At 44.6% G+C, this 19,234-nt stretch overlaps 1 protein-coding gene across 1 annotated transcript in view; it reads left to right on the top strand.

Annotated features, from left to right (window-relative positions):
• The window catches only part of LOC126426516 (uncharacterized), a 46,962-nt gene that overhangs the window by 18,005 nt on the left and 9,723 nt on the right, over window positions 1–19,234 (top strand). The window contains exons 4-5 of the mRNA XM_050088421.1: window positions 3,823–3,984; window positions 9,321–9,557. Of these exons, the coding sequence (XP_049944378.1) occupies window positions 3,823–3,984; window positions 9,321–9,557 (399 nt within the window). The remainder of the gene's footprint in view (window positions 1–3,822; window positions 3,985–9,320; window positions 9,558–19,234) is intronic.

The raw sequence follows: 19,234 nt of genomic DNA, 5'->3' as shown, positions 1-19,234 counted from the left end.
AATTCCTCTCCTATGCCAACCTCTTCATCTCAAAGTAGCACTTCCAGCCTACGCTCCCAATTATTTGCTGGATGTATTCCAGTCTCTGTCTCCCTCTAAATACCAACTGAAATAGGGGCTCACGTGACGAGGCTACCGTTTTCCAGCCTAGGGTACAAACTGATACGGTCACGAGCCCAGGAGAGGCGCAGCAGGCGATGTCGCGCTGTTAGCAAAGGCACTCTTGTCGGTCCCCTGCTGCCACAGCCCTACAACGCCAAATTTCGCCGCTCTGTGCTAACGGATACGTTCGTGGTTCGCCTCACATACATTTCTGCTGTTATTTCATGCTGTGTTGCTTGTCTGCTAGCACTGACAACTCTACGTAAACGCCATTACTCTCAGTCGTTAAGTGAAGTCCGTTAGTCTCTGCGTTGTCTGTCATGAGAGGTAATGCCTGAAATTTGTACTTATTGCTATGTACACTGTTATTAGGTGGTCTACAAACAATACATATGTCAAGTCACACAACTGCACTACTGGGCATTAAAACTGCTACACCACCAAGATGACGTGCTACAGACGCGAAATTCAACCGACAGGAAGAAGATGCTGTGATATGCAAATGATTACCTTTTCAGAGCATTCACACAAGGTTCACGCCGGTGGCGACACCTACAACGAGCTGAAATGAGGAAAGTTTCCAACCGATTTCTCATACACAAACAGCAGTTGACCGGCGTTGCCTGGTGAAATGTTGTTGTGATGCCTCGTGTAAGGAGGAGAAATGCGTACCATCACGTTTCAGACTTTGATAGAGGTCAGATTGTAGCCTATCGCGATTGCGGTTTATCGTACCGCGACATTGCTGCTCGTGTTGGTCGCGATCCAATGACTGTTAGCAGAATATGGAATCAGTGGGTTCAGGAAGGTAATACGGAACGCCGTGCTGGATCCCAACGGCCTCTTATCACTAGCAGTCGAGATGACAGGCATCTTATCCGCATGGCTGTAACGGATCGTGCAGCCACGTCTCGATCCCTTAGGCAACAGACTGGGGCGTTTGCAAGACAACAACCATCTGCACGAACAGTTCGACGACGCGTGCAGCAGCACGGACTATCAGCTCGAAGACCGTGGCTGCGGTTACCCTTGACGCTGCTTCACAGACAGGAGCGTCTGCGATGGTGTACTCAACGACGAACCTGGGTGCACGAATGGCAAAACGTCATCTTTTTCGAATGAATCCAGGTTCTGTTTACAGCATCACGATGGCCGCATCTGTGTTTGGCGACATCGCGGTGAACGCACATTGGAAGCGTGTATTCGTCATCGCCATACTGGCGTATCACCTGGCTTGATGGTATGGGGTGCCATTGGTTCCACGTCTCGGTCACTTCTTCTTCGCATTGACGGCTCTTTGAACAGTGGACGTTACAGTTCAGATGTGTTACGGCCCGTGGCTCTACCCCTCATTCGATCCCTGCGAAACCCTACATTTCAACAGGATAATGCACGACCACATGTTGCATGTCCTGTACGGGCCTTTCTGGATACAGAAAATGTTCGACTCTTGCCCTGACCAGCACATTCTCCAGATCTTTCACCAATTGAAAACGTCTGGTCAATGGTGGCAGGGCAACTGGCTCGTCACAGTACGCCAGTCACTACTCTCGATGAACTGTGGTATCGTGTTGAAGCTGCATCGGCAGCTGTACCTGTACACGCCATCCGAGCTCTGGATGACTCAATGCCCAGGAGTATCAAGGCCGTTATTACGGCCAGAGGTGGTTGTTCTGGGTACTGATTTCTCAGGATCTATGCACCCAAATTGCGTGAATATGTAATCACATGTCAGTTCTAGTATAATATATTTGTGCAATGTATACCCGTTTATCATCTGCTTTTCTTCTTGGTGTAGCAATTTTAATGGCCAGTAGTGTACGTACTACCACCGTTCACCACTCTCTTTACCTGGCCCATGATATTCGTTTGTTTCGTACTGTCATGTCCATGCTAGCACTTTAGTAAAGATCAATAAAAGAGAAAACAAGAGGAATATCGACAAACGTAAAACGAGGGTAATGGAAAGTCGTCAGCCGATACTGAGGGAAATAGACTAGGAAATGATACATTAAAAGTGGTAGATTAGTTCTGCTCCCTGGGCAGTAAAGTAACTGATGGTGGACGAAGTAGGAAGGATGTAAAATATAGACTGACAATAGCAATAAAAGCGTTTCCGAAGAAGACAAATTTGTTAACATCGAATATAAATTTAAGCGTTATGATGTCCTTTCTGAACATGTTCCTCCGCAGTGTAGCCTAGAATGGAAGAGATACATGAACAATAAAGGTTCACACAAGAAGGGAGTACAAGCTTTTGGATGTGGTGCTACAGAAGAATGCTGAAGATGAGATAGATATATAGAGTAACTAATGAGGAGGCACTGTACAAAATTGAGGGAAAGGAAATTTGTAGCATAATTTGGCTAAAACAATGGATCAATCGATAGGACACATTCTTAGATGTCAAGGGATTATAAATTTATAGTACTCTTGGAGGGAACTGTGGGAAATAAAAGTTGTAGAGGGGGACCAAGAGGTGAATACCCTAAGCAGATTCAAAAGGATGAGGTTGCAATAGTTATTTAGAGATGAAGGCACTTGCACAAGATAAAGTAGCGCGTAGAGCAGCAGCAAAGCAGTCTTAGGACTGAAAACCACAACAACAACAACAAATTTCTCTTATCGCGAAACGTTTGTTTTTTGCTATTGCCAATCTGCCCTCTTTACTTCGCCCTTCGTGAACTATTCTGCTCCCCAAAAAGCGAAAGTCGTCTACTAGTTTTGATGACTCATTTTCTAATGTAACGCTCTCAGCATCACGTAATTTTACTTTTCTCCGTTATCTTTATTTTTATTTTGTTGATGTTCATCTTATAACCCCTTTTCAACACACAAATCATTCCGACTAACTCCCCTTTCAAATCATTTACCGTCTGCTTCAGAACTTAAATGTCGTCGGTAACTTCAAGGCTTTTTCTTCCCCCTGAAGTTTTAATTCCTTCTCCAAATCTTTCTTTGGGCTCATTCGCAGCCTGCTCAACATACAGACTGAATAACACCAGGGATAGGCAACAATCTTGTCTCGCTACCTTCTTAACTACTATTTCCCTATTTGTGCTTTTACACCTATAACTGCCATTGATTAATGTAGAAGTTGTAGATAATCTTTCGTTTATATCTCTTACCTTCAGAATCTCGAACATTGTGCTCATCTTAAATTTTTAAAAACGTTCTCTAAGTGTACAAATTTTATAAAGATAGGTTTGCCTTTTTTTAGCCCATCTTCTAAGATGAGTCGTAGGGTCAGTACTGCGTTGCATGTTCCTACATTTCTCTGTAACCCAAACCAATCATCCCTGAGATCGATTTCTGCTTTTTACCTGTGAATTATTCGTATCAGTAGTTTGCAGAAGTAAGTTCCCAAAACTGATGGCTCGGTAATACATACACCTATCAGAAGGTGCCTGCTTTGGAATCCGGATTGTTAAATTCGTGTTTAAGTCTGAAGGTATTTTTCATGTCTGATATGTTTTGCATGCAGAGATAGATATAGATGTCGTTACATGTATATAAATGTAGATGTAAATGTAAACAGAGATGTAGATGTTGGTGAAGGGCCAGGTGCAGATGTAGATGTGGATGTAGACACAGACATGGGTATAGATATAGATCCAGAAGCCTCATGTTATGCCATTAAGTTTTGCATCATTTCCACGTGGTACATTCCATGTGGTATGTTTTTGTTGCTGACTCCCTCACTGAGTGGTGCCTTTTCAGGCCCTGAAGGAAGTCCCCCGCCAGGCATACTACATAGGGACCAAGGTGGGCCGCTATGAACTGCATCCTCACCACATGTTCGACTTTTCAGCGAGCAAGACCCGGCAGAGCATCGAGAAGAGCCTCAAGCTGTTGCAGCTGGACTATGTTGACATTTTGCAGGTGAGCAACCTTTCTGTACAATTCATATATGTTACCAGATGAATGGATGAATGAATAGATAGGGTGGGTGGACGGGCAGGGGATGGGTTGGTAGATGGATGTACGTATGCATGGGATGAATGGATGGACTGATCAATGGATGGATCAGTGTGTGGTTGGGTGGGTGTGTGGATTAGTGGATATTTTTGGAAAATTGTGGTAAGTTCCCATGGGAGCAAACTGCTGAGCTCATCGGTCCCTAGGCTTGCACACTACTTAATCTAACTTAAACTAACTTACACTAAGGACAATACACACACCCATGCCTGAGGGAGGACTCGAAAGACCGACATGGGGAGCCATGCCAACTGTGGCAAGGCATCTCAGACAGTGAGGCTACGCGACACTGCGATTGGTGGGTGTATTGATGCATGTATGGGTGGTGGATGGATGGGTGTGTGAATTGGTGGATAGGTGCGATGTATGGGCAGATGGCTGGGTGCATGATATCTGTGTCATTTACGCCCTTACTGTTCTTCCATCAAGCGATTAGCATTGAATATGAAATGACTACTTGTTCAAACAACTTATGGGAATGTGGCCTGGAAGCGGTTACCAAGGCAGCCGATATTCTGACATGTGAAAAGCCACTCATTTTCAAGGAAGAAAAAGCGAGAGAGAGAGAGAGAGAGCCGTGCAAAGCAATTTAAAAACTTAATGGGAGGGCCAACAGCCAGGAAACAAGAGACTACACACGGAGAAAATACACACAATAACATGACCAAAGACAGCCAATGGCAACCGTTATAGATAGTAAAACATCAACAGGGCAGTAAATAGCACTAACCTCATCCTCTTTTGACTGACCAGGTATAGAGCAAGATTCCACACAGAATTAATTAAAAAGAAAAAAAGACCTGTCTCCATTTATAAAGTCATTCGGTAATTTAATCTCAACTGCGTCCTTCATCATATACCAATAAATGAAAGGCCACCCTAGTTGTTGATATGAACTTTGTTCATTCCACAACCTGTTTTGGCATGTTAAGTTACAGGAAATGAAAAACGAAGCTTACATATGTACAGTATGAGTACAGCGAAAATATACAACTTAGATTGAGATAGTGAGAAGCAACGCCCAGTGACAAAAAAAGGTAAGAAAGTTGGGTAGACTTAAAAAGTTATGTGTCATTGATAATGAAAGAAAAATGGGTGCATCATGATCATAAAAACTGTGAACAATAGAGAGAAGTGAGTCTGATAACCCATATGGGTACGTCATTCCCCACTCCTTCGTCTCAGTGTCAGAGTCCACCAGTCAGAGTGGCTGCCGAGTGGTGGCGGGCCAGTCTCTCAGCAACCTCTGGGTGAGCAATCCGGCGTATTGGCCAGGGCAACCGTCGAACGCTCACTATGTTTTAATATGCCACGACGTTTCATACCAGCGCACACTCCGCTGCAGAGTGAAAACCTCTTTCTGGAAACATCCCCCAGGCTGTGGCTAAGCCCTGTCTCCGCAACAGCCTTTCTTCCATGAGCGCTATTTCTGCAAGATTCGCAAAGAGCTTCTGTGAAGTTTGGAAGGTAGGAGACGAGGTACTGACAGCACTGAAGCTGTGAGGATGGGTCGTGAGTCGTCCTTGGATAGGTAAGTTGGTAGAGCACTTGGCCGCGAAAGGCAAAGATCCTGAGATCGATTCTCGTTCTGGCACACAGTTTTAGTCTGCCAGGAAGTTTCATGTCAGCACACACTCCGCTGCGGATTGAAAATCGCATTCTGGCCATAAAAAATGTTGCAAATTGGCCAAGAACACTCTCAACAGGCCAGTACGTGCTTGAAGATGTTTCTCCTTTTTAGATGAGACATAACAGTATCTTCTCGCAAACAAACAAAGATTTACCAATGAGATATCCCGCTGTTAATCTGTCGTTATATACAAAACTAGTGACCCACCCTCGCTTCACATGGAGAGAGCTATAGTAAGTATCTACAACTAGATAACTTGTCTGTGGTAGCGTTGATGTGTTCAGCTACAAATAAAATTCAGAGAACATTGTTGTGTAACTGATTATCTTCACTTTAACATAAGTAAGATCTACATGGCACGAACATCCTTAGGAGGCAAAAATGTTTTCTGTTCAATGTTAAATTGGTGTTTTGCATGATATCTCATGGCAGTGTTGGTATCTGAAACCTACTGCACCACCCGTTCTGGCTGACTGCAGTGGCAGTCTGGTGCGAGCGACTACATTTTCTATTTAAACTTTCCCCACATTTCCCTTCACACCACGTAAACATTAGCTCTACACTATGCAATTTGTTCTTGTCAGTTTAATATCCAATACGTCCTGAATCCAAGGTCATTTAGGAAGTTGGCGGTAGCACACATCAGCCTTGCTACAGAGGTAGCTCGCGCCGGTTTGGTGCTACTGTCAGGCAGTCATACGCCTATCACCACTAGATGGCAACAGTATCATTTTCATGGCAGCTGGGTACTTGAATGGACCATTCTGTAGCCAACACGAAATGTTTATAAATCAGAAACATAAACCTTCCTCATGAATCAGTCTATTTGGTAGAGAAAACCACATCAAAAACCCTACAGCAGTTCCTGAGATTAACTTGTATGTACAACCAGAAACTAAAGTGTCACACTTTAATTTATACACTATGTGATCAAAAGTATCCAGAATGCCCCCAAAACATACGTTTTTCATATTAGGTGCCCCACACTGCCAGGTACTCATATCAGCTACCTCAGTCATTAGACATCATGGGAGAGCAGTATGGGTCACTTCGTGGTACTCACAAACTTCGAACATGGTCAGGTGACTGGGTGTCATTTGTGTCATACGTCTGTACACGAGAATTCCACTCCTTAACATCCCTAGGTCCACTGTTTCCTATGTGATAGTGAAGTGGAAACGTAAAGGGACATGTACAGCACAAAAGCGTACAGGCTGGCCTTGTCTGTTGACTGACTAGCAGGGCCCACCGACAGTTGAAGAGGGCCATAATGTGTAATAGACAGACATCTACCCAGACCATCACACAGGAATTCCAAACTTGATCAGGATCCACTGCGAGTAGTTTGACAGTTAGGTGGGAGGTGAGAAAACCTGAATTTCATGGTCGAGCAGGTGCTCATAAGCCACATATCACACCAGTAAATGTCAAACGACGCCTCGCTTGGTGTAAGGAGCGTAAACACTAGACGATTGAACAGTGGAAAACCATTGTTTGGAGTGACGAATTACGGTACACAATAAGGCGATCCGATGGCAGTGGGTGGGTATGGCGAATGCCTGGTGAACGCCATCTGCCAGCGTGTGTAGTGCCAATAGTAAAATTCGGAGGTGGTGGTGTACGGTGTGGTCGTGTTTTTTCATGGAGGGAGGCTTGCACCCCTTGTTGTTTTGCGTGGCACTATCACAGCACAGGCCTGCACTGATGTTTTAGCCACCTTTTTGCTTTCCACCGTTGAATGGCAATTCGTGGTTGGCGATTGCATCTTTCTATGCAATCTAGCACCTGTCCATAATGCACGGCCTATGGCGGAGTGGTTAGACTACAATATCCCTGTAATGGGCTTACCTGCATAAGACTCCTGACCTCATTCGTATAGAACACCTTTGGGATGTTTTGGAACGCCGACTTCTTTCCAGGCCTCACTGGCCGACATTGATACCGTTCCTCAGTGCAGCACTCCGTGAAGAATGGGCTGACATTCCCCAAGAAACCTTCCAGCACCTGTTTGAACGTATGCCTGCGAGAGTGGAAGCTGTCGTCAAGCCTATGGGTGGGCAAATATCATACTTAATTCCAGTATTACCGATGGAAGGCGCCACGAACTTGTAAGTCATTTTCAGCCACATAGTGAATGTGTATATAGACAGAAGACGATATAAACAACCTTAATTCTCTGTTACACAGTTGTACTGAAATGCTAATCATTCACGTACCTCAAAATACACACTGTACAGTCACATAAATGTAAGCACTTGTCCAAAACCTAAATAACCACCCTCTGCAATGTGGGATGAGCAGGAAGCGAGTCAGTGAGGTTCTGGAAGGTACCAACAAGCATGTGGATCCATGCCAATTTAAACTCATCCTGGTGCTCTTCAGACCTGCAGATATGCTATGAGCTGTGTGACACAATGCGTGGTCTGGTTGGTAGATGGTGTTGAGGAAAAACAAACTGCGTGCATGTGCTCTAACAATAGATGTATGCTTGTCTTGATCGATTGTGACTTCCAGAATAACAAGACCGTCCAGGAAATTCCATGAAAACAACCTGCATATCATACTGCTCCCGCCTGTGGCAGAATGTTTGCTTTCATATGTCTCACGCATTATATACCAACAGCTATCCATCCAATGGAACGTAAAACTTGATTCATCTGAAAAGTCCACCTGTCGTCATTCAGTGGACGTCCTGTTGAGGTATTCGTGAGCAAATTCCAGCTTTCATCGCCAGTGTATTGCAGTCAGCGTGGGTGCATGGACTAGGCACCTGCTGCATAGGTCTTTACGCAGCAACATATTCTGAATGGTTGTTGTGGAGGTGACACTTTTGTTGGCCTCTGGGCTATCAGTTGCTTAACAGCTGCACATCTGTTCACCTGAACACATCTCCACATTGGTCCATGTGCATCTCGTGGTCTGGTGGCTAGCATTGCTGCCTCTGGATCACAAGGTCTCGTGTTCGATTCCCGGCTGGGTTGGGGATTATCTCTGCCCGGGGACTGGGTGTTTGTGTTGACCTCATCATTTCATCATCATCGTCATCATTAGTGACAGTGGCAGAATTGGACTGTGTAGAAATTGGAACATTGTATTGGCACTGATGACCGCACAGTTGAATGCCCCCAAGCCAAACATCATGATCTACATTGGTCGTTCGCCCTTGTCATCTATGGCTTGTGGTGCGCCACAGTTGCCTCGGCGCCAGTATATTTTACCCATAGCAGTATGCCAACAGCCTACAAATGTAACCATTCAGAGATGGTTCCATTCTAGGCCCAAAAGCTAATGGTCATACCCTTTTGGAAGTTGGGTATATAATTCTGTTTCCACTATACGACAATTGCTACAGTGTTTACCTGTGTCCTTTCCCTTCCCCCCCCCCTCCCCCTCTTTATATATCCTCCACTGTAGTCTGTCGCCTGTTGTCTTTGAGTGGTTATTGCATGTTCATATTGAACATAGGTTCTGGTCACATCAGTGTGACTGGACTGCATAGCACACAATGTCAGTTTGGTGGTTGTTGCATGCCTCTTTGTGGTGTTGCACTTTTAATGGTTAGCACTGTTCATATAAACATTTAGCAGCGTCTGTGCATTCCCGTTTGCAGGTGCACGATGTGGAGTTTGCTCCAGATTCGGAAATGGTAATAAACGAGACCCTGCCTGTGGTTAAGGAGGCGGCAGAGGCGGGCAAGGCACGGTTCATTGGGATCACAGGCTACCCTGTGTCTGCACTGAAGGACATCATCACCAGGAGTAAGGACATCAGGATCAGCACAGTCCTCTCCTACTGCCGAGACACCCTCGTCGACAGCACTCTCCAGGAGTACATGCCCTTCTTCAAGGTGAGTCTGTAGCAGCGTGCTGTGCTGGGTACATCATGCTGATAGGAACGGAAATCTTTATACCACGAGACTCCAGTCCGATATATATCAAACTTCAGGCTGATCTTCCTCACTTATTTTGAAATTAATCTTCTGACTTGCTTGATGTGGCCTGGCAGTATCCCCTCCTGTCAAACCTATTCATCTCAGTGGAACACTAGCATCCTACATTCTCAGTTATTTGTTGGATAAGTTCCAATCTCTGTTTTTCCCTATATATTTCCCCTCTACAGCTCCCTCAGGTGTCGTGGTAGTTATTGCCCGATGTGTTAATACGGGTAAATATCCTCTCATCTTCTCCTGCCTTCTTGTCAGTCTTTTCTGCATGTTTCGCTCCTCAGCGATTCTGCAAAGAACCTCTCACTTCTTACAATATCAACATCCTTCTTAGTACCTCACGCCGAACGCTTCGATTCAATTCTGTTCCGTTATTACCACAGTCCATGATCCGCTTCCACACAATGCTGTGTCCAGATGCACATTCCCCGAAATTTTTTCTCCAAGATAAGGCCGATTTTTGATGCCAGTAAGCTTCTTTTGATCAGAAATGCCTTTATCAGCTGTGCTAGTCTGTTATTTATGCCCTCCCTATATCGTCCATTTTGTATTATTTTCCGTCCAAACTAGCAGAACTCCTTTACTTCATCTGCTTCATGGCACAAAATTTGCATATTAAGTATCCCTAAGCTGATTCCTGGTACTGCTTATCACTTTAGTCTTTTGTCGGCCTACTGCCAGTACTTAGTACTCATGACACCGTTGATTCCTTTCAAAAAGTGTTGTCATTCTTCCTCATTTCCAGTAGAGATATCATTATCATTAGCGAAAATTATCGTTGATATCCTTTCACCCTAAATTTTAATCCCACTCCTCAAACTTCCGTCTGTTTTCGTCATTATTTGCTTCATGTATAGATGAACGGTAGTCCAAATACTACATACCTGTCTAAAACTCTTTCTAATCCAAATAGTTCTTTCTTGATCTTCCATTCTTATTCTACCATCCCACCGAGCGAGGTGGTGCAGTGGTTAGCACACTGGACTCGCATTCAGGAGGACATCAGTTAAACCCCCATCTGGCCATCCTGATTTACGCTTCTCACGATTTCCCTAAATCACTTCAGGCAAATGCCGAGGTGGTTGCTTTGAAAGGCCACACCCAACTTCCTTCCTCGCCCTTCCCTGATGGGACCATAGACCTCACTCTTTGAGACATGAGCCCCAAGGGCACGAAGGTCCTCCTGTATTGACTCTGGGCTGGAAGTCTACAACCACTGAATGTCATCTTGAGAAATTTCTAGCCATGGCTGAAGCAGATACTGTTTCAGTTGATGAAGGATGCTGGATGGAATATGGAGTGTAAGCATATGTCTTTCTGCTGCATCCCAGACATTTTATAAGGGAGACAAAATAGGGGACCGGACAGACCAGTCTAGGTCCACTACAACCATAAAGGTGTCAATGGGCTGAGCTGCAGCGCAATGGCGCGCATTATCCTGCTGGAATATGTTGTTTGGTATGCTGTGTAAGATAGGTATGGCAGCTGGGTTTCCCATTCGTGCCAGATTCTGGCAAGTATTCAACTTCCTTACTTCCTTTCAGTGATTACCAAATCTGTCCAGTAGTATTATCCAGTAGTTCCCCATGCGAGGAGACAGTTAATTCAAGAAAAAATATTCATTTAAGACACAGACTTGCTAAATATAATGCTGCAGTAACATTTTTCTTTCTTTCATTTGTCATTTTCATTTAATAAGTCAATGAGTTGGATCATTATATGATTCCTCTAGGTCAAGTTTGATTTGTGTGACCTGTGGTGTTGTTGGCTTATCTCCTTGTATGTATGTCAGAATTCTGTTGGTGATTACTGATGATGTGTCCATAGCATTTTGGTCTTATTTGTCTGAAATCTGCTGATAGGTTTGACATCTCCTTTGCGATTTTCCTAGAGACTTATCTGCACATGTCCTCTGTCGGCTTTGGGTTGAGGATTTTTCTCACTATTTTGCTTTATTCCTTCAGAATTTCTGTATCACTTTTTCATATGAACTGTTAATGTCTCGTTTGCATACTGTATTTAAGGCCTAGTTACTGTGTTGTAGTGTCTAACGATTGAGTTAATGGGCATGAATTTCTTATTGTATGTGTCCTGTATCTAGGCAATGACCTTGCAGCAGTGGATAGACCGGTTCCCGTTAGATCCCGGAAGTTAAGCGCTGTCGGGCGTAGCCTGCACTTGGATGGGTGACCATCCAGCCGCTATGCGCTGTTGCCATTTTTCGGGGTGCACTCAGCTTCGTGATGCCAATTGAGGAGATACTCGACCAAATAGTAGCGGCTCTGCTCAAAGAAAACCATCATAACGATCGGGAGACCAGTGTGCTGACCACACTCCCCTCCTATCCGCATCCTCAGTTGAGGATGATACGGCGGTCGGATGGTCCCGATGGCCCACTTGTGGCCTGAAGACGGAGTGCTGTCATACGTCCTGTGTCTCGCTGTACGATTTTTTCATTTTGTGTTGTCTTCTGTATCTTCTCACCTGCTGTGGTTTCGAGGATTTGACCTAGATATTTGAAATGTGTAACTCGGTTCATCTCGTATTTTGAGTCTAATTTTCGTATCTTTAGTTGTGAGTAAAAGAACTGAGACTTCTGGAAAGAGGTTTGCAGGCCAACTTCTTCTGTGCATTCTTTTAGTAGTTCTGTTTCAAGATGCAAAGTAATTAATGATATTTAGGGGCTAGTGGGCATTGACTTACATCAAGGGGGAAGTTAAAAATTTGTGCCGGGTCGTGATTCGAACCCAGGTATCCTGCTCACTAGATAGATGTTGTGACCACTTTTGTTATTTTTTATCTCATTTTGTTCGTTATTGTTCGTTTAGAGTGGACATCACATGACGCTAGTTCAAGTTCATCGTTGACTCATTAACTCAGTTTTATTATTTTTTTTACAGAGGGCACCTAACCCTCTGACTGAACACGCTCTACACTAAGCGATCCAGACGCAGTGGCCATGGTAACAGCATGGATTACCCTAGCACGCCTCCTGTCAGACCTGGACTGTCAACTTACCGACACACTACTGATGTAGTACCCCTTGCCCATTACTCACTGCGTTTCGCCGTTTCCCGTAAGTGTTCAAGTGTGGTGTGCATCTGCACTGAAGGGATCATTGACTACTCTGTTCTTAATTATACAGGTTGGTCCATCTAAAGTTTAGGATGAGATTATCTCGAAAGCTACACATCGGGTAAAAATAGTGGATGAGACAAGTTCGTAAGCTCAAAGGGAGATACTACACGAGACCTCCAGCCCCCGCCCCCTTGGGTGAGGCCGGGGGCAACTTTTAAATCTTAAATGGAAACACCTATTTTTTATTGCAGTTTCGGATTCTCCATAAAAAAGTAATCAAGTATTGTCTGAAACATTTTTTTAAACCATTGACAGATGGCGCTGAAATCGTGAAAAAAGTAAGATGGGGGAAAAAATCTAATTTATTAAGAATTATCCGAGAAAGACGCGCCAAATCGATAGAAAAAGTGCACCAGTTCTTTGGTTACACCAGATTAAGCCATTTTTGTACAAAATGTACTGTATCCTTCTTTTACCGTTACCCAGGAACAACGACGTGGAGTTAGTAGAATGATGTTCCCATGGGGTGCTTCATTAGCGTGAGTCCCCTTGCCTCTCACATGTTGGGGCGCTTAATCAATGAAATTAGCCACGAAGAAATTGTTGAAAATTATCCCCATTTGCTTCAATGCATAAAGTCAATCGTCTGCGAAAGTTGGCCACAGTTTTGAGCAGCACATCCCATGGTATGGCTGCACACACTCTTCGAATGCGTTGCTCCATATCGTTCCAGATTGTGGGCTGTCTTTCATAAACAGTATTTTTTTAAATAACCCCACAAGAAAAATCAGGAGATGTTAGGTCTGGTGAACGTGGAGGCCACTGAATTGGTCCGCCGCGTCCTATCCACCGACCAGGGTACCGTATATTTAAAACGTTACGCGCATTTTTAGCATAATGGGGAGCTGCTCCGTCCTATTGGAACCACATTCGTTGCCTAGTTTCTAAATCAACATCTTCCAACAAATCATCGTGGAGAAGTTGTAAATAAGATTCCCCAGTTACATTTCGCACAAAAAAATACTGTCCTATCAAGTAACCGTTTAAAATTCCACACCAGACCATTAACGACCATTTGCGTTGATTGTCAACGGGTCTGTGCCAGTGTGGATTGTCAGGGGACCAACAATGACAATCATGACGATTTAGTTCGCCATCGTTTTTGGACGTGGCTTCATTAGTGAACATAACGTATCTAAAAACATCATTGTCACCTCTCACCGTTTCCCAGGCAAATTGGCAGAAATGCACGCGTATTTGCATAGCTTTTGGCGTTAATGCCTGAGTCAATCTGATATGATACGCATGATATTTATGTGCCTTCAGAATCCTCAAAACAGTTGATTTCGGTATTCCAGTTTGTCTCTGAATTGCACGACTACCAATTTATGCGCCCAGTTGAACTAATGCGAGAAAGGTAAAGGTACAAGTGTCATTTTCCTTGTATTCGCGATGTTGTATACATTTTGAGCTCGTTGAGTGCAATTTCGAATATGTTTTGACTTGGATGTATGTTTGGGAAACGATGCGCATACAATTGCGCAGCTGCAGCGTAATTGTTGTGGCATTCAACTAAAATTAACATCATATCAACAATCTCTGTAGGAGGATAGTGAGCCATGTTTCGCTAAAGAATAATTTACCTTCGTCAGTTGATGTTTACGGTCCACAATCTGAAAGTGAAGTGACGTCTGATCGCATTGCATCGAGCTTTATACTGAGCCATAGTTCGCAATTTTATCACGGTAGTAACGCAATTGTGAAGAGTTCCCTAAGGCGATTTTGATAAATGGTTCAAATGGCTCTGAGCGCTATGGGACTTAACATCTGTGGTCATCAGTCCCCTAGAACTTAGAACTACTTAAACCTAACTAACCTAATGACATCACACACATCCATGCCCGAGACAGGATTCGAACCTGCGACCGTAACGGTCACGCGGTTCCAGACTGAAGCGCCTAGAACCGCACGGCCTACGGCCGGCGACGATTTTGATACCATTCTGCCTCCTTCCATCCAAAACTGTGGCGGGTAGGATACATTTTGTACAAAAATAGCTTAATTTGGCATAATGAAGGAATTGGTGCACATTTTGTATAGATTTGATGCTAAATAAATCGGAGCTCTTCCCCAATTTTAATGTTTCTCGATTTCAGCGCCATCTGTCAATGGTTTAAAAAAATGTTTCAGACAAAACTTGATTGCTTTTTTATGGAGAATCCGAATCTGCAATAAGATTTATATGTTGCCCCTCATCCTACCCATGGGAGCGGGGGCTGGGGGTTACGTGTAGTATCATTTGGTGTCCCCCTTTGGACTTACAAACTTGTCGTACCCACTATTTTTGCCCGATGTATAGGTTTCGAGATAATCTCATCCAAAACTTCAGATGGACCATATTGTACATACGGTCTCTGTTTTTTTGAACATGTCCAGAAGGACAGACACCACATACACATTTCTAATTGTTTGGTTTGAGAGTATGGCCCAGCTGTCTTCAAAATGGAGGTTTGAGATTTCTGTGTTCACTCGGGCTCTTCCTCGTTGCGTTGCTTCCCATTATCTGTAGATTTTTACTTCTTTTTCCCTGTCCCTCATTATTTTGTCTTGGGCTGGACTGAACAATAGTCGGAATACTTCCAGAACGAAATTTTCACCCTGCAGTGGAGTGTGGGCTGATATGACACTTGGAGGAAGATTAAAACTGTCTCTAGTTCTTTTTTTATGTAGGTTTGTTTATTATTTTATCATGTCTTATATATATGTTTTTGCATGGCTGTGTTTAATTGTTTTCATTTGATTATTGTAGGCTTATTTCTTCTATTATGAGTTCTTATTTTAATTGCTCTCTTTAGTTATTTTTATTTTTTCTGTTTGGTTGATTTATTGTAGTAGGAGTTGTTATTGTATTCGATTTTTTATTAATTCTGATTAAAAAGCGAGGATACATGCATCCACCCTCCATCGCATGGAATCCCTGATGCGCTGATGCAGCCATGGAGAATGGCGTATTGTATCACAGCCGTCCACAATACGAGCACGAAGAGTCTCTACATTTGGCACCGGGGTTGCGTAGAAAAGAGCTTTCAAATGCCGCCATAAATGAAAGTCAAGAGGGTTGAGGTCAGGAGAGCGTGGAGGCCACGGAATTGGTCCGCCTCTACCAGCCTGTCGGTCACCGAATCTGTTGTTGAGAAGCGTACGAACACTTCGACTGAAATGTGCAGGAGCTCCATCGTGCATGAACCACATGTTGTGTCGTACTTGTAAAGGCACATGTTCTAGCAGCACAGGTAGAGTATCCCGCATGAAATCATGATGACGTGCTCCATTGAGCATAGGTGGAAGAACATGGGGCCCAATCAAGACGTCACCAACAATGCCTGCCCAAACGTTCACAGAAAATCTGTGTTGATGACGTGATTGCACAATTGCGTGCGGATTCTCGTCAGCCCACACATGTGGCGGTGAACCGAGGAAGCACAGTACATACTGAAGAAACTAAAATGAGCTCTAACAAGGAAATTAAGCACAGTACATACTGAAGAAACTAAAATGAGCTCTAACAAGGAAATTAAGCGTTTCCGGACACATGTCCACATAACATCTTTTCTTTATTTGTGTGTGAGGAATGTTTCCTGAAAGTTTGGCCGTACCTTTTCGTAACACCCTGTATTTGCATATCTTTGTGAATCATGGCAACGGCCTTGCCGCAGTGGGTACACCGGTTCCCGTCAGATCACCGAAGCTAAGCGCTGTTGGGCGTGGCCGGGGTGACCATCCGGGCCGCCATGCGTTGTTGCCATTTTTCGTGATGCCAACTGGGGAGCTCCAGTCAAAGAAAACCATCATAACGAACGGGAGAGCGGTGTGCTGACCACACGCCCCTCCTATCCGCATCCTCAGCTGAGAATGACATGGCGGTCGGATGGTCCCGATGGTCCACTTGTGGCCTGAAGTCGGAGTGCTTTGTCGATCACCCTGTATAAGGGGGACGAACAGTGTCACCTGGCCAGCGGTCACTATGACGGACACAGAGATGCTGGGTGCTTGTGCAAGACAGCATTATCAGCAACCGACAGAGCTTTTTTCTGCGGGTCTCCATTTGGCCAGCTGGTCGAGTTGTACAGTATCCAGATTTGGGAGCTGTTAGGAGCTGACAGTGGCACCATCTCGGACCATAGGGGCATGTGTACACATTGTCGAGGTGCTGGTCGACAACTGTCCACCGTAAGAGGGGTCGCTGTATTGTGCACCAGATACATTCTGCCCCTTGTCATTTGCTGCTGCCATTGGAGGACAAGCAATGAACTCCCTGCAATACTGTGTGTCATAACACGCCATTGGCTGGAGACCAGCAGCAGCTGGACTGGGGTATTACCATCTCGTGTTTAGGCTGCCAATAACACTGTAACACAAACGGTTCTGTTTGTAGCACCACGGTTGGGAAGCGTGGACTGCTGTCACACTGTGCTCAGTGATGAATCACGGTCATGTACCCCCCCTTGATGACCACCTTCAGCCACTGTGTGGGGTTCCTGTGGAGAGGCACCGGTCAAGTTCTTTCTAAAGTGTCCTCGATATTGTAATTACTGAAATAACTTCTCATAGCCTCTCCTTCGCTGAAGTCTCAGTTACTTTCCTCCTCCCCACCATGGTGCTTCACGTGTCTTGTCAGGCAGTGTACGCAGTGTGATCAAAAGTCTCCAGACACCCCCAAAAACATACGTTTCCCATATTAGATGCATTGTGCTGCCACCTACTGCCAGGTACTCCATATCAACGCCCTCAGTACCCATTAGACGTCGTGAGAGAGCAGAATGGGGCGCTGCTCGAAACTCGTGGACCTCGTATGAGGTCAGGTGACTGAGTGTCACTTGTGTCATACGTCTGTACGCAAGATTTCCGCACTCCTAAACGTCCCTAGGTCCACTGTTTCCGATCTGATAGTGAAGTGGAAACGTGAAGGGACACGTACAGCACATAATCGTACAGGCCGACCTCTCTTGACTGACAGAGACTACCAACATTTGAACAGGGTCGTAATGTGTAGTACGCAGACATCTATCCACACCATCACACAGGAATTCCAAACTGCATCAGGATCCACTGCAAGTACTAGGACAGTTAGGCGGGAGGTGAGGAAACTTGGATTTCACGGTCGAGTGGCTCCTCATAAGCCACACATCACGCCGGTAAGTTCAAAACGATGCCTCTCTTGGTGTAAGGAGCGTAAACATTGAACAGTGGGAAAACGTTGTGTGGCGATCCAGTGGCATGGTGTGGGTATGGCGAATGCCCAGTGAACATCATCTGCCAGCGTGTGTAGTGCCAAAAGTAAAATTCGGAGGCGGTGGTGTTATGGTGTGGTAGAGTTTTTCATGGAGAGGTCTTGCACCCCTTGTTGTTTTGCGTCGCACTATCACAGCACAGGCCTACATTGATGTTTTAAGTACCTTCCTGCTCCCCACTGTAGAAGAGCAATTCGGGAATGGCGATTGCATCTTTCAACACGATCGAGCAGCTGTTCATAATGCACGGCCTGTGGCGGAGTGGTTATGTGACAATAACATCCCTGTAATGGACTGGCCTGCACAGAGTCCTGACATGAATCGTATAGAACACCTTTGGGATGTTTTGGAACGCCGACTTCGTGCCAGGCCTCACCGACAGACATCGATACCTATCCTCAGTGCTGCACTCCGTCAAGTATAGGCTGCCATTCCCCAACAAACCTTTGAGCACCTGACTGAACGCATGCCTGCGAGAGTAGCGTCTGCCATCAAGGCGAAGGGTGGGCCAACGCCATACTGAATTCCAGCATTACCAGCGGAGAGTCTTTTTCAGCTAGGTGTCCGGATACTTTTAATCACATAGTGTATATTTATTAATACCTTTGCCGTTACCAAAATTTCTCTTTGCTTATAAAACTGTGAATACATGAATACGACACCAGGACCAAATACAACCTCTACAAAACGTTTGTGCAATAGTACAGAATGGAGTCAGAGACAATCTTTCAGAGTGCATTATATGTCACTTAGATATCGTGTTGAAGCTTAACATTAAATTGAAGAACTTTCCACTGATCAACTGATTATACTCCACCGTATAGCGTCTTTAGGAAAACTCTTAAATTCAGTGTCTTAAGTTATTCCATGGTTAGAATTGTCTCCATACTACAGTAGCATGAAATCATTTCGCTGACTTGCACTTGTATTAAAACAAACGTACATCCTTGACTAGACCCATCTCTGTGGACTGCATAGATTTTTTCGATTTTTTCAGTCATGTGACTGGTTTTGATGTGTCCTGCCATGAATTTCTCTTCTCTGCCAACCTGTTCATCTCATAGTGGCACTTACACCCAACAACCTCAAACATTTATTTGGCATATACCAATCTCTGTCTTCTCATACAAATTTTACTCGCCACAGCTCTGTCAATCACCATGGACGTTGTTCCTTGAAGTCTTAACACACGTCCGGTCATTCCTCTTCTTC

This window comes from Schistocerca serialis, chromosome 11 (assembly GCF_023864345.2).
Source record: "Schistocerca serialis cubense isolate TAMUIC-IGC-003099 chromosome 11, iqSchSeri2.2, whole genome shotgun sequence".
Lineage (NCBI taxonomy): Eukaryota > Metazoa > Arthropoda > Insecta > Orthoptera > Acrididae > Schistocerca > Schistocerca serialis.
This window is presented reverse-complemented; position numbering and strand designations above follow the sequence as displayed.